This window comes from Schistocerca serialis, chromosome 3, assembly GCF_023864345.2.
Source record: "Schistocerca serialis cubense isolate TAMUIC-IGC-003099 chromosome 3, iqSchSeri2.2, whole genome shotgun sequence".
In the NCBI taxonomy this organism is placed as follows: domain Eukaryota; kingdom Metazoa; phylum Arthropoda; class Insecta; order Orthoptera; family Acrididae; genus Schistocerca; species Schistocerca serialis.
The window spans coordinates 355,398,149-355,414,787 of record NC_064640.1 but is presented as its reverse complement, the minus strand read 5'-3'; the positions used below and the strand labels follow the sequence as shown (position 1 = coordinate 355,414,787).

General features: G+C 38.9%; 1 protein-coding gene across 1 annotated transcript in view; it reads right to left on the bottom strand.

Moving 5' to 3' along the window:
• Window positions 1-16,639, bottom strand: part of LOC126470830 (trithorax group protein osa-like) — a 62,302-nt gene that overhangs the window by 13,583 nt on the left and 32,080 nt on the right. Inside the window, 2 exon segments of the mRNA XM_050098845.1 lie at window positions 2,741-2,924; window positions 7,498-7,690. Coding sequence (XP_049954802.1) covers window positions 2,741-2,924; window positions 7,498-7,690 — 377 coding nt within the window.

Sequence of the window (16,639 nt, the reverse complement as noted above, 5' to 3'; positions counted from 1 at the left end):
GTGTTCTATGAAATCTTTTTTCAAAAACTATTAAGTGAGAAACACTTATTTTTGTATATGTTACCTGAGCCCCCTCATGCACACTAAAGCTATCAGTTGGTTTGTTGCTTGTTCCATAAAGTTTGTTAATTGCTCCACACATAAAATTCATGATAATTATTATGATGTGGAATGTGACAACAAACACATAATTTTTATCTACAACTAAATAAAAAATTGAAAATAATGGCTGCATGTTTGCCATTTACAGTTCTTCTTGATCTTCTTCTGCTTCTTTTAATGACTAATTATCTCTACTCAAGAATTGCTCTATGGTGTATAGGGAGTTATTAAGCGGAAAGCTCTTTAATCTACTTTTGGAAACACTTCTGCTATTTGTTAAACATTTTATTCCCGTACGTAGACTTTTAAAGAGCTGTACAGTTGCATATTTAATCTCTTTCTATGCCGAAGTTAGATTCATTAAAGGGTAATTTTTCCTTCTAGTGTTGTATTTGTGAAGATCAACGTAACTGTAAAATTTGGACTGATTACTGATTATAAGTTTCGTAAGTGAATAAATGTGCTGTGAGGCTGTGGTTAATATTTCCAGCTGCTTAAAGAGATATCTGCAAGATTTACATGTGCACACTCCATACATAACTCTATTTAATTTATAATGGGCCACAACCACTTTTTGCCTAGGCGAGAAGTTAGCCCAGAGTATTATCCCATATGACATCAGTGAACAAGCAAAATATTTTAGCTTGCTGACTTCTACATTCACAAAGTTGGCAATTACTATTATGACAAAAGTAGCAAAACTTAAACATCTTAGCAGGTCTACAGTATGGTTTTTCCAGTTTATGTTTTCATCACATTCACACCAAACACTTTGCAATTTCCATCCCAGTTTATTATTTACTGTTGGTGTACTCAGTTAGTAGAAGGGAGGATATTCTCAACAGTACAAGAGCGGGTTAAATGCATTTTTTGAAAGTTTACAGTAAGCCCATTTGTGCAAAACCATTCAGTAACTTTCACAGAAACATCATTTACCATTTTCTTTGTTGATGGTTCATTGCTTTCTTTGTTGATGGTTCATTGCTCAACTTCACAAAAATGCTTGTATTATCTGCAAATAGAATTAATTCTGCTTCCCAATGCAAATAAAATGGCACATCATTAACATGAAGCAAGAGCAGCAATGGACCAATGCTACGTCGGAATTCATCAAGCAAGCAAGAAATGGTCAATTGTTATTTACTTCAAATTTTTTTTAGAGCTCTGAGAAGCTGGATGTCACGACATTTTGGAAAGGTTTCCTCTTAAATTCCATGCTTAACAATACACGAGCCCTTCAACAAATAGTTAATGGTGGCACAGGGACACACGAACACAAAACATATATCTGTATGGTTCTAAGCATAAGTCAGAGATGATGGATGCTCAGCTTTCTGCAAGGTATCTCGCGCCCATCCTTTTTGCCCTTCTATACAGAACCAGAAAAAATTATCACTGAGTACTGTAATTACCCGTGTTACTCAATTCTATTTACTTTCTATGCAGTTCCATATAATGCGGCAATAAACTGGTGTAACTGTAACATATAGTATTTCATATTTCCAAAATTGGAAAATTAATCCCTTGATATATTGACTTTTCTTCACAAACTGTTCCAAAAATGTATTTTATTATTAATGAAAATAGCTTTTGAAGTAAGTGTGACTTACAAATTTTTGAAGATCACTGTTAATAAAATCCAGAATATACTTGTGCACTGGACTTTCACTGAAGTATCCTGAATCATAAAGTCATTTTGTAGTTTGTGTGTAGATATGGAATCAAATCATGTGTTTCACAGTGTGTCCCTTTGAATGGAAATATTGGTGGAGCTAGTCACAGTACAGTATAAGTATTTATCTCGTACCACTGGTGAGTACTTGTCAGTCATCTGTTCAACTTTTATCACTTTCAGTCTCCAACGAAATAACATCACAAACTACTTCACTTTCTGGGGTGCTAAATTCAATGTCAAACTTAGGATCACTGTACAGCCATCCATTTTAAAGTACCCAAAGCTACAAACAGTAAAGGTGATATCCATTGGCAAACAACTGAACCAGAACACAATATCTAGGCTACAAATACGGGACTGGATGCCCCCTAGTGGCCGAACACTTAACTACCCATGCTGAAACGGATGTAAGCAAGGCTTTACTTTTTCAGAGGTCTGTTCTTAAGTTGCTGGAATACACTTGGGATTTTAAGTTTTTGTCAGAATAATAAAAACTAACTCTGGCTTTATGTTAAAGTGTTAAATTTTTGAAATCAAGTATTGCCTCTCTATAGTTTCTCATTTGTAACTAATGAATTATTTTCATTACATACAACAAATAGAAGATGTTTGGGTTGAATCAATACAACTGACAAACTGTGGTTATCAAAAATTAAGTCTAATATACATGGCACAAAAAAATCCCAGAAACAAATAATTCCTGGCTGTTACACCACAAAGTAAAGGGAAAAACAAAGATGATGATGATATGTCAACAATATCAAATTATGAAACTTTACTGTCACTTTAAAACATGAGGAATATCACATAAAATAGCTAAACAGAGGGAGAAAGTTCATATTGTCCTCATAAGCTGGGAAGAGACCCCTAACAGCACCAAGAACTATGTGACTTAGCTTCTTTTTCCTGTCCCCAATCTTTAAACTTTTAAGAACCCTCCAAATTACAGTGCTTACCACTTACCGTATATAGAAGGCCTTTGTTGACTATATGGTGGATAGGGAGACTGCTGTGGGTCTTTTGCAAAATCTGGATGCCTTCTAGGGGTCTGTGGAGCTGGAGGTGGCATTGATTTACTATGAGGGCTTCCAGGATACATCTGACCACCTGGGCCAGTTGCAGTAGCTGCTTGTTGACCAGAATATACCTGTTGGCAGTATTTACTTTCAATTGTAACTATTTTTCACAAACAAATATCAAATAACAACACAAACTGTAACAAAACTATAACTTCTGTTTCTTCATGAATAACATTTTAAAAAAAAAAGTGTTTATACATTACTGTTCATAAGCTCCTTGCTGTTAACTGCACTAATTATTCCTGGTAATGACCTGCAATTGTGCTGTACATTTTCACACTTTCCCCTTATTAGAAACAGTACATTAGAATCATAACATTTTTGTATCAGTGAGAATGTGATCTCATATCTACCTGAATAATAACTATGAGGAAGCTAAAAAGATATAAATGATCCCCAATTATACATAATGTACAGACAGTGTATGTATAAAATAAAAAAAATTAAAATACACATTTGTTTATGACGACTTGAAATTTTCAAACTCTGTTCAGAATTAGGTAGGGGTGGGCTTTTAGCTTAAAACTTGTTGGCAGAAAAGTAACAAGTATGCTTTGTGTGTCCCAGAATGTGTTATAAATTCATATTGGGAAGAAATTCATATTGGGAAGAAATTCAAATTGGTGTTCAAGAAATCATAAAATTTATATGAAGTGTTGTTATCTGCAACAATTACAAAGTAAGAATCACATGAATTCAAGTGATCAAATCTCAAGAACTTTGTTTTAGAATATTAAGACTGTTAATTTTTACATTTCAACTGAGGTTTTTGCACATAATGAAGCCTAACTAGATAATAATATTGTTGGTTTCAACTGAGAATACTGTATTATTAATCTCGAGGGTGGAAGTGTTTCAGGCATATTGTCCTCCTTAAGGCAGAGTACATTACACTGTTTATTCAAATAACGGAAAACCTAGGATGAGATGATAACAAATAAAGAGTTATGATAGATAGCTACTCACTACACAATGGTGGTGGTGAGTGGAAGACAAGCACATTGAAAGAAGACTGCTACATACTATCAGTGAATGCCCAGAGGGGGCAGTGGCAGTGTGTGTGTGTGTCTGTGGGGGATGAGGAGGAGGAGAATTTGTTGCCTACATCTGACAAAGGGAATAGTTTGATAGCTGATATTACAAAGAGACTCAAAAAGTATGTTTCATAATATAATTGCAGTCTAAGTATATTTTCTTGAATGTTCCACTACACTTCAAAGTGACACAGATACACGATATTTTTCAACATCATCAATTATCTGTAAATAATGATCAGAATGTTCTGTCTGTCAGTCAGTCAGTCCCTCGACAACAGATATCTGCTCCTCTGTTATGAAGCCATTTGAGCATTATTGTGTGAACATCCTCATCATCGGAAAATCTGTGACCGTTTCAAATCAGTTTGTCAATTGCTTGGACATTGTCATCTGTAGTAGATGCCACTGGTCATCCTGCCCTATCAGCACCATTCACACCCATGCGGCCTTGGTCACATTGTAAGCACCATTTTGCTATGGCTGGATGCAACACTGCATTTTGTCCATATACTACCAGAATTTCAAATTGCATTTGTGAGAAAATTAGACTTTTATCCATAAGATTTTTACAGACTCAAGTACTAAGACTTTGCAGCTTTGGAGTATGTTTACAGTTTCCGTGCCATTTCACTTCCACACTGTGATGCAGTTGTTATCCATACCCCAGTAGAACAGTGTCTGCAGGACATCTAGAACATGTTCTCTCTTTTGACAATGTGCCATTCTTGTTGCACAATAGTCTTAACATGGGAAAACCAGTGTAACTTACTATTTCAAGAACCCTCGTATATAGTAGGCCTCTTTCAGTGTATGTCTCTGCACTTCAAAGCCTCCTCTATGTAGTGAATACTGACCTATCCCATTACATATTATTATTACACTGTTTATTGACAGTTTTAAAAATGCAGACTGATGGTAACATCAGGTATGTATGTAAAAGATTTCACATGGTGTTTCCTACATCAAGTGCAAATAGAAATTTGTGTCCAAAGTGATTGTTTTTGTATCGTATACTTCTATCATATCAAGTGACATATTCTGTGTAGTTTACTCATGAGGTAACATGCAAGTCAGATTACATCCTAAGAAGAACATTCTTTACCATGAAGTCCTAATAACTGTAAATGTAAACATTTTTGCTTCTCTCATCTATAAAAAGAACAAAACTAATGAACTTATGCCACAGTAGAGTTCCATCAGAATATCAACAGAACTACGGCAACTTTTGATTACCCAGAAATAACTGTGTAGAAGGAGCAAAACTAAAACAAGTTGTGAAATTCGATTTTTTAAAAAACCTATGATCTGTAGAAGGTTGACGTGTTTTCATGATTTTTACTGTATATACTAACTACCCTTAATTATTATTATGTACCAATGACGAGTACATTAAACAGTAAATTATCAACTGCAAATACACATTTTTTATAATAAAATTTCAACTATGTTGAGACACACTGTGTGGAAAGTTATCTGTTCAATGACAAGTACACACACTATTCTTCTTCATTCTTACAGTAAGTTTACCTGTAATGATAATGTAAATGTGTGACTTTCAAAGAGCTTACTACAGAGAAATTATTCTATTCATCATAATTAGAAAATTACCTTTCAATGGACAACAGAAATTTTCTGTTGACATGTTGTATTTAGTTCCATCTGCACATGGTGGGCAGAGAGGGGGGGGGGGGGGGATGATAATACATTCCCAACTACTGTCTTATTTTCTCTCCAATTTTAAAATCTTCTGCCAACAGTCCATCCAACACTGCATTAGAAGCAACTTCAAGAAATGTAGATTTTTTTTTTATCTCCCCTCTGAGTTTTTAAAAATGTAGACCTCTCAGGCTGAGCACTAATTTAGCTTAAGTAGCTTCAATGTATTACTGACATTTATTTGTAAGAGTCTTGAATAAGTAATGGGTGTGCTCAGAGTTTTGGAATGCCACAGGCAAAGTCAGCATTTTGGTAGACATCATCACTGCTCCTCTACAACCTTCTTTTGATTTGCTCTCTTTGTACCATTCAACTCTGTTCCGTAAAATGTTAAAGAAACCTGCCAGTATTACCATTACATCTGAAAGGGGCTGGAAAATCTCAAATGAGTGAACTTCAAAGGGAAGCTAAAACTTCAAGAAAAGTGTATGCCATGTATCACTGATGTTTTGATAAGAAATGATTGAATATGCTCTGCGTAATGTAACACTACATGAACTCTATTGATAAAAGGCCATGCACAGTACTTCTATAACATAAATATATAATAATGTGTCTATGTACATACCAGCTGTACTATATTGTTATGCACTGTGCAGTATCTGTAGCATACCATACAAACAGGTGTGAACAGTATTGCATGATGTGGTATTGGTACAATCAGGCCCAAAACATACAATATTTATAATGACAAGAAAAACAAATTACAGAAGACGCACAGTTTCACACGTGCACCAAGTGATTACAGTCATGAAGATCCACCTTCCTCTTGGTTGAAATGTGAATTCACTTCATGATCTGTGCTTAGTCAGTGAAAATTTAATGAAGCACAATTAGATGCAATTTTAATATACAATACTGATTTGGCAATGAGGCACTCAAATACAAAATCAGTAGTTTGACACACAGGATATCAGTCTAAAGAATGTGACAAACGAGGGAGCAAATCATATCACAGAATTAAAGAATTTGAAAGAAAGGCAGCTAATAAAAACTGAAACTGTTAGTGTTACAATGCTGTCCTATGAAACCAGCCGAGGCTGTTATAAAACTGTAGCTACACATATTTTATAATGGGTTATACTCATGTCTAAATTAACCAATCTTGAAACACTTATTAAGAAAATGTGGATGGAAATCTCGGAAGTCTCAAAATTAAAAGTTTTGGGCACCACGTACATCTAGACAAACATTGCAGTAAACCTTTTAGAGATCTGAAAAATTGTGGGCTGTTGAACTTGCGGTAAGACTGTTTGGAAGTTAAAAATTTTCAGTAACTGCAATACAGGCTGTAACAACATTTACAAGGCTTAAATAGAACTACTCAAGAAAGAATATACAATCCCTTAATTGTCTATGTCCTCAATGAGAAAGTTACAAGGCACAGTAACACAAATGGTACAATTATGTATGGATGAAAAGGGAAACCATATAATTTAGATATCTCACTCAACATAGAACATAATTACACATATACTTAAGAAATGGTATGACACACTCATGCATTTACAATTTCTGTGGCATAGCATTTGGAGCTGTAAAACCTTATGTGATGTAACAAAATATTTAATATTGCATTGCTTCCTACAGTTATAATCACTGACTAACATGACACAGTGATTAGTGTACCACAGGTACATTCATCCACCCAAATATTGGTTACACATGGTTGCCGTAAAAAGCTTACAGTAAATGGAGGGATGATTTACTTGAAAAGAAACATCCCACTCCATTTCCATATTTATCTTCTGTCATCTTCTTTACAGTTGTAGGTATTCAAAAATACATCGCATTGATCCAGAAAATGTAAATGAATATCAGCATTGTTATTTCTTTCACATTTTAATGAAGAAGTATGATTTACTTTTATACAAATGACTATAATTACCGGATCTTTACGGTAATAGTATTGCTGTGGTGGATACCCTGTGGGTTGCTGTGCTGGTGGTCCCGTAGGTGGAGCAGGATAGCGAGTACGTGAAGGATAGCCAGGTGGCTGGCTGGGCCCCCCGTACCGGTTGTGGCCAAAGGGATCTTGACCACCAGCCGACTGCTGCGTCCCTCTACCTTGTCCATAACTCCTGAAAATAATAAAAGACTAATTGCAACACATTATTTTCCTAATTACAATGCCACCAACTGTTACCTCAATATAGATTCTCACATTTGCTCAATTTTAGACTACTGCCAGCCTATTCTCTGATAGAACAAATGTTCTTGCTAAGCCAAAGACAATATGCAATAGACCCAAATGAAAATTTAATATTCTCTTGTTTTTACTTTCACACAAAGGTAGGTGTGTGTGTTTTTTTCTTCTTTTTTTTTTTTCTTTTTGGAGCTTACGGGTGCTCAGTGTTGAGGCTATCAGTGCCCTTACATATTTTGAAAGAAACAAATATGATTAAAATGTCCAAAATTGTTGTCTAACAGTGTGAAGGAAACCTATAAAATGACACTCATTCACTCACTCCCATGCCACTCACATGGAACCACACAATCACCATGTCTCACAGGAATTAATACAATGGAGAAGGGTGAAAGGCACCATTCCTGGGATTAAAATAGAAGTAAAACCACAGAAGAGCTAAAGGAAAGGCACAGGGAAAAGTGACTGGTCGACCACTTACAAAAACATGAGTGACCCGGTCATCCTGTTAACAGATTAGGAACATCATCCTAAAATTTTTGGAAACACGTTGGAGATATCACAAAATCTTAAAACTCTCAAACACATTCCTTTCAATGTCACTTGAAACAAAGGGGACATCTGCTGCTGCCGCCCTCTGGTCTAAAAATAAAACATAATCTAGTAAAATGTGGTGCACAGTCATCTGTATGCTACAGGCAGCACACACTGGAGGATCCTCTTGGCAGAGCAAGAAGCCATGCATCAGAGGATTGGCCTAAGTGAAGACAAGTAAACAGGACTTCATCCCGTCTTTGTGGCCAAAGCTTATTACCAATCACTTCCACCCACCCAATCATCTTCCCATTGACACACTGTTGTGGATTGGCAAGACAGCCAACCCACTATGAGAGGAAGCCGAAAGGCACACGTTTTAGCTCACGCAGGCTGGCATGAGGTCTGGAACAGGTCAAGGAAATGAGACTAACAAAAAACGAACGTAGCTGCTGGAATACTTAACTTTAATCCATAAATGGTGAACATCACTCTTGACGGTACATGTCTTACAGCATCAATAGTAACTGGTAATGGCGCTTTGCTAGGTTGTAGCAAATGATGTAGCTGAAGGCTATGCTAACTATCATCTCGGCAAATGAGAGCGTAATTTTTCAGTGAACCATCACTAGCAAAGTCGGCTGTACAACTGGGCGAGTGCTAGGGAGTCTCTCTAGACCTGCCGTGTGGCAGGGCTCAGTCTGCAATCACTGATAGTGGCGACACGCGGGTCCGACGTATACTAACGGACCGCGGCCGATTTAAAGGCTACCACCTAGCAAGTGTGGTGTCTGGCGGTGACACCACACACACAACTCTACTTAAACAGCGAGGTGATGGCATGCAGGGGGATAGCACACTGAAATAACTGAAGATCGCTCCATGCCTCGTTGACTGCCACATCCGCCCTTTTGGTCCCCTCAATACCCATGTGTCCTGGTACCCAGCAGGACACCTCCTTCCCCACCCAGCCATTGTAATTGATGGAGGATGTCCTGGATATTTTGGCCTACTTTATCTGCTGGATACGAGCATTGTAGAGAGTCCAGAGCATTCAGAGAATCTGAACAAACAAGGAACTTAGCAAACTAAGCACACCTCGTCTGCTCCAGTGCCCACAAGATCGTGTACAGTTCCGCATCAAAGACAGTAGAGTCTCAAGGCAGTTAAACCTTGAGGACACTATCAGGGAAAACAACAGAGCAAACAATGGGGCCCCTGTTTCAACCCATCCAGAAAGACAGCTGTAGAGCTGTGGCGCTCAGTTAAAATGGCAGAAAATATAGTATTTAAACATATGCAGGAGTGCAATGTCTCCTGTACTGCACTAATTCTAAAATTACCCTGGGACTATGCAATGATGACAGTGGCAGGTAGTTAAAATCCTGGATTTGAGGACTTACGTTTCCCATATTAAGTGACTCCAGCACACACTGCACGCAGATTGCAAATGGCACTGTTGCTCATAGACGATTAGAGAAAAGGTGTTCCAAAGGTGGACGAGCAACAGTATTGTATGCAAGTGAATTTGGAGTATGAGGCTGGTCCTGCAAGCACCTGTGGCCAGTCTAATCCCCTCAAGATGGATAGCATCAATGATATTCAGATAAGAAGGCCTCACTGAGCTGTACAATGTGCATCCACAGTCAAAGCGTGAACACACAAAAGCCCTATAAAACTAAACAGATGTGCCCTGTCTGCTCCCCAACACCTGTAGCTAATGCACTTTATGATATTGAGTGCTTTCTGGGTTCTGGGTTTCAGCTCTCTCAGGTGTGGTAACCATAACAGTTTGGAGTCAAAAATGAGGCCCAGAAACCTTACTGAGTCTTTCAAATGTAAAATGGTGTCTGCCATATGCAAGTCAGGTAAATTAAAAATACTATGATAATGACTAAAATGAAAACACATACACACTTTTCTGCAGAAACCTGAAAACCTCTCTGTGCAGACCACTCCTACAACTTAGAACTACTTAAACCTAACTAACCTAAGGACATCTCACACATCCATGCCCAACGCACGATTTGAACCTGCAACCGTAGCGGTCGCGTGGTTCAAGACTGAAGCACCTAGAACCATTTGGCCACAAGGGCCAGCTAGTTACATCTGACAGGGCACGACTGCAACACTGGAGGAGTAACAAATAAATAGCAAAATCATCCACAAATAAGGAGCACATACAGGACTCCTTACCATAGACATGATTCTGTTTAAAGTACAGCAAAGAGAGTAACACTTGAAACACTGTCCTTAGGAACACCATTATCCTGCACAAAATGATCCAACAGCATGTCACCAACTTGGGATCTAAAAAAAGCACTTAAGACAGTAAAGACTGCATGGAGATCTGGAGATGGCTACAAACGCCTCATTGATGGAGCTGCATGACAATACTTTCTCCAAGTAGTATCATACATCTTACTTATATCAAAGAAGATATCAAGTCAGTGATGTACTGTAAGTAAGCCTGCTGAATAGCCGTCTCCAGTACGGCAAGGTTGTCAACAGTGGACTGAAATCTGGAATTCACACCAAGTGTCATTAAGGAATTACCTGGTCTCTAACAATCAGACCTGACGACAGTTAACCATTTGCTCCAGGGTCTTTCCTACACAGCTCATTAAGGCGACACTCTGATAACTACTGGTACATGTGTGGTCTTTTACTAGTTTGAGGAGAGGTAGCAGAATTGCTTCTCTCTAGGAGTTGGGAAAGTTTCCTGTCTGCCATATAAGATTGAAACATTCGAGAAGGATTTCCTTTGATGCTGCTGGCAAATGTCGAAGTATGCAGCACTAGATTTGGTTGTGACCGGGTGCAGTATCTTGAGTTTCAGGCAGTGCTAATTCCAGGTCCCACATGGCAAGAGGCCAGTTGAAAGCCTCAAAATTGTGGAATCTGAAGTCCATATTGTCCCTCTCTGCAGTCACACAGTAACGGTAGATCACTGGATCCCAGCTGGAATTGGTAGTAGTTGCTGTAAAATGCTCTGCCATTGTCTGAGTGATGACACCAGGCATTGTTTGGAAAACACCCTCATTTCAGCACTGCTGCTATTGGTAAACAACTGTGCCCCAGAAAATCCTCCCGATGGCTGTCCATACCTCTGTAGAATATGTGGAACCGTTGATGGAGCCCGGGAACATTTGCCATGACCTTTCCTTGCTCTCCTTAATTACGTGTTGAGCTTTGGCTCCTGCAACTTGAAAGGCTGTGAGGTTGCTTGCTGTTGTGAGGCATTTAAACCATCGAAGAACAGCATGCCACACCCAGACTGCTGAACAACACTCATCAGTCTACCAGCACACAGGCTGCCTCCTAAGATGACCTGAAGACTTTGGAACGGAAAGTCAGCAGGATCACTCGTCTGATGTGTGATCCACTCATTTCTGGACACTGTCATGGTGTTCAAACACAACCAGCTGACTGAACAGTGTACAGTTAGCCCTGCTGCCCATCCATTTCGGTGATTTCTGTTCAAGCAATCCATTTCCAGTGGGTGAATCCATGCTGAGAAGTGGTCACCGGAACAAAGGTCATCAGTTGCTTCCCACTGTGTTGAGACTGCAATGGCTGGAGAGCAGAAAAAGAGGTCATTGTCTGAGGACAAGCCAGAAGCAGCTGATAGAAGAGTAAGACTGCCTGTGTTGAGGATGCACAGCTCCTGAGATATCATGAGGTTCTCCAAGTTTCGACCCCTGGGACAAGTATAGTTCAAGCCCTATAATACATTATGGGCATTGAAATTAATCAGTAGCAGAAACAGGCAGGGGAGTTGTGCAATAAGACATATAAGCCTCAGAGTCTATCACATCCTGTAGAGGTAGATACAGGGGGCAAGACAGTGATCTTATCACCCATGTGAAGAGCAACAGCTACTGCTTCTACACTGGTAACCAAGGAGAGAGCAGAGGATTGATAGGATTGATGTGCGTTACTGACAAAGACAGTAACCCCAATCTTGGCTCTTTCCCATGTCAGGTGAGGGTACAGCCCAGTAGCACAGGGGCACCAGTGGCCTTGAAATGTGTTTCCTTAAACACAAGCACAGGGAGTGTGCCTTTGTAAGGAATTTCGGTTCCTCCATGTGTGTCCTGAACACATTAAGTTTTCGTATGTCCATCCTTCTGACTGAAGGTTGGAGGGACTTCGGTCATCCACTTATGTAATAAAATGGAACACCTCAGAAGCTATGTTGGCATTTTTGGGTTGGAGACACATCAATGTTATAGTCTATGGAAACCAGTTCAGAGATGTCTGCCACTGATGGGATTGTGTATACGATTGGAGTTAACCCCCTTGGCATCAGTTAAGGCCTGAAGATTGTATATTGAGTCACCAAAACTGGTAACTGTATAATAAATAACATCAAAAGGACGACTGCAGGTGTCACATTTTATAACATTATATGAACCCATTAATGTTCCACTTTTAGATGGGAGCCATCTATCATGAGGTAACACTTTCACCCTAACTTTTGGCCTGGGAGGGGAGCCCACAATGGGTGGAGCTCAGTCTTTGGTTGAGATGGTTGTCCCTGTCTCACATCAAGGTCCATAGCCTCCAAAGAAGAGTCAAAACAGGTGTCTGAAAGGATGACATCAATACTGTCAGACTGTGTACTTCCCATCCCCACCAGTGGACAATTCTTTGCCTTCAACTTTGATTTTTTGGTCCGAGGAGGCAACTGCAGAAGTGGTAGTGTCAGTACTGGACAGTGGACCAGACTGAGTCTTTGGAGGGGCAGGACTTCTGCATTGTCAGCAACCACGCTTTTTCTGAAGTTTTGGAGGGAGGGACAGGCTTCAAAATGACTGCAGCAGCACAAGTACATTGACCAACGCAGGTACTAGTGCTGATAGTAGCAACCTCTGTTTGCATAGCAACATCAGCTGTTTAGGAACCGAAACAAAGGAGGTACAAGTAGTGAACATTGGTGGGCGGCATAGCTTTATTATTTTTTTGGCCTCATTATATGGAATGCATTACAGAGTCTTATGCTTTCGCACCTTTTGTTCTTCAAGGTATACACTACAATCCTGACTCCAGACACAGTGAGCCCCAGAGCAGTTCATACACTTCAAAGGAGATGTAAAAGCGACTCTTCATGGGCAGCCTTACCACATTTTCCCGAAGTGGCTTCTGCACGACTCCCACAATTAGTATGTCCAAAGTGCTGGCATTTGAAAGAAGGCATTGGGTTGGTGACATAAGGCCGCATGTTTAGATGAAAGAAATCTGCCTTAATGTACTCAGGGACTTCCATACTATTGAATATCAAGATAAAGGAATCTGAATTTACAAGATCCCATCTACCCTCTTCACAATGTCTTTCACATCGACTACACCTTCTGGAGCCCACTCACATCACAATACCTCCTTGGGAATGTGAACGAGATCCCTGCAAGTCACAACACCTTTGCTGTAGTTCAACGTGTTGCACAGTTCAGTGTCTATTGCACACTCCCCGAAGCAGCTACCTTCTTGGAGGTTAGCTGATGGTTGGGAACTAGAAGTTTACACTAACAATGTCGCATTGCACAAGCACTTTACTGTTTTTAAAGAGCCACAGGTTCCCTCAAAACCCTTTGGGATATAGGATGGGGAAACCTTCTCAAAACTACACTCTTTTCTTCTCACTATTAAAACCACTTTCTGATAATCAGCACGTGTTCTATTACTCAAGACAATACTTTTAGAATGAATCAGAAGGACTGGCTACATGAGCCCGTTTGTTAGATTGGGTACCTTCCAGCAGTCTACCTTTTCCACTGAGAGGAGGAAGGGAAAATTTCGAAGGATCCATTTTGGTCCCATGAACAGCTAGGGGAATAAAAGTTCACCTAGACAGAGCCCCACATAGCAATGTAAGCCTTATACAACAGAGGCTCACCAGGTTCTTCAGAAGTTGCCCGCAAATGACTGTTCCACCTCATCAGCGCACAGCACACCTTGAGACTGAGGGGTTTCTAACAGCAGTTTGTACCATGCATGTGATCCGGGTGGTAAAGCCCATGACACACAACATTCCACCATCATGCTGCACAGTGGTTGCTGCAGCATGCCCAGAGCTTATGGTGACAGGCGACTGGTGACACTTACCAGTCCCCAGCTCAGGAACCTTAGGGTCACCAAGCCTGTACCCAGGAAACGAATCCTGAGCCCCTAAGGGCCTTTCACAAAAGGCTGATGTCAGCCTCTAGATGGCCATTATTAAGGAAGCCAAGAGACTGACATAAAAAGGAGAAAAACCTTGACACTGTTTTGTGTTTTAATTATCATGTGATAAGATACAGATATCATCAGCTGTAAGAGTGTACAAGTCAAGTTACAAAAATGAATATAAACTCCAAATTGCATCTGTACAGAAATGTATCAGCCATCCATGTGATAAAAATAAAGCTGCATAAACAAAGTGAAAATTGGTATGCCAGCAGTAACGTATAAATTACATCCAGCCATCCCCCACATAAGTACATACCATACACTTACATTCATTTACCAATAAATGGCTCATTTACATATTCAGTAACTAATATATACAGATAATAACTGGGTCTGCTGCTATGAGTCAGTCAGAAAGCAAGCACATAATCAGTATGCTACTATGTTGAAATATTACTTGCAGGTGAAACTTTACACATTCATATTCACTCTGTATGTTCTTCCTTTTATATTGTGCCAGCAGCTTCAATGTTTCTATACAAATAAAGATGTAACACCAGTTGTTACTTGTACGGTAAACAGCAAGTTTCCGCAAAGCACTATCAAACAAAAACCGAAAAAGAGCTGAAATAATTCCAAGCAGAAGGAAACGCCTGTTGTATGTAAAACGGGACTAATAAAGGAGACACATTGAAGCTGCTAACCTGTCACACAGCGTTCACTTGAGTAGTTGTGCTACTTCCAGCAGATTCAACAGTTTGCTACACTATAATATTTACAAGAAAGGTGTTGACAGATCAGACCAGATAACAGCACATTAGCCATTCAAAAGAAAACAGCTGAAATGTTGGGAAAAATTATTCTTTCACCTTTTTATGATCAGTGCTGCTAGTACTTTTTATCTGGTATTAGGAAACCAGGAATCAATGTTGAAAGGAAAAAATACAAATTAGCAAATTTTCTTCTGGAACTAGCAGTCAGTTTTATCCCAAAAGAAGGTGAATCCAAACCTTGATTTTATAGAGTGTAACAAAGTAATCAGACAACAGAGGTGTAAATCCCCATGGAGAGACACTTTCTTGTGGTATGTTGTCTGAGTTGTGGAGCTCTCTAGATGCTAAACTGTTTCAAAATGTATCACACACAGACAAAATACATGTAATGTGTATGATGCGTTTCTTTTTTCAGATGACATAAACATGGTATTTTAATACAAATAATCCATGTTTTCATTTGATAAGATAGAACACAATAAATCTATACATATATTTCAATAAACAAATGTCTAGATTTTTATGGAATAATTCAACGTATTTATTTCATTGTTCCAAAGAAGCAAGTTTTCAGAAATCCTCTAAAAATGATAGTGTGGATAGTCTGAGATAGACCTGAGAGACCAATCTTGAAAGTGTTAATAATGATCTATTTGTCACAATGTATTGTCTTTAACTATCTCCTTAAGTTGCAAGCAAGTGTCCAAGTGAACAGCTCAGAATTTGAATGTTAAAGTGCCCACAGCAAATGTTCCACTGTAAGGCTTTAAGTTCCAATAAAAAGAATTTTAAGGTCCAGAGCCATTAATTATTACATCATAAATATAACATCCACAAAATGATTTAAAATGTTTGTTAACAGACACATGAGAGAGATGGCAGAAATTGCAAGAAGTTCTTTGAGCAAGGTCGAAGGTTGCAGGCATGATAATCTGTAACTAAAAGGTGTCACAAACAACATAGTGAACACAGGGTTGATCAGCAACTGTAGCATACACATAAACATATCACATAAACAAGTACTTAAGTGCAGAACAAAACTAAATAACTATACACAGAATAACTGTCCCACTGAAATTATGTCTGCTATCTGAACTTGGTAAGTTACAGACTCAAAATACCCTAAAGCAAAGCAACTAATAGTGAATTTTCTTATTTAAAGCCCTCAGGTCAATCAAATGAATACAGGCAAAAAAAGTGAGTACCAAATCCATGACAATTTTTCACCACAAAACAAATGGAATATTATATAAAACAAGCCAGTTACTTTCAGAATGAATTTTCACTCTGCAACAGACTATGCACTGATCCTTAGAACTGTGTGCTGGATCTCTGCCTTTTGCGTCTGATGTATGAACAAATAAATCACAAGGTTTCCAAAAGTGTGGGCATGTCACATACAGCTGTAT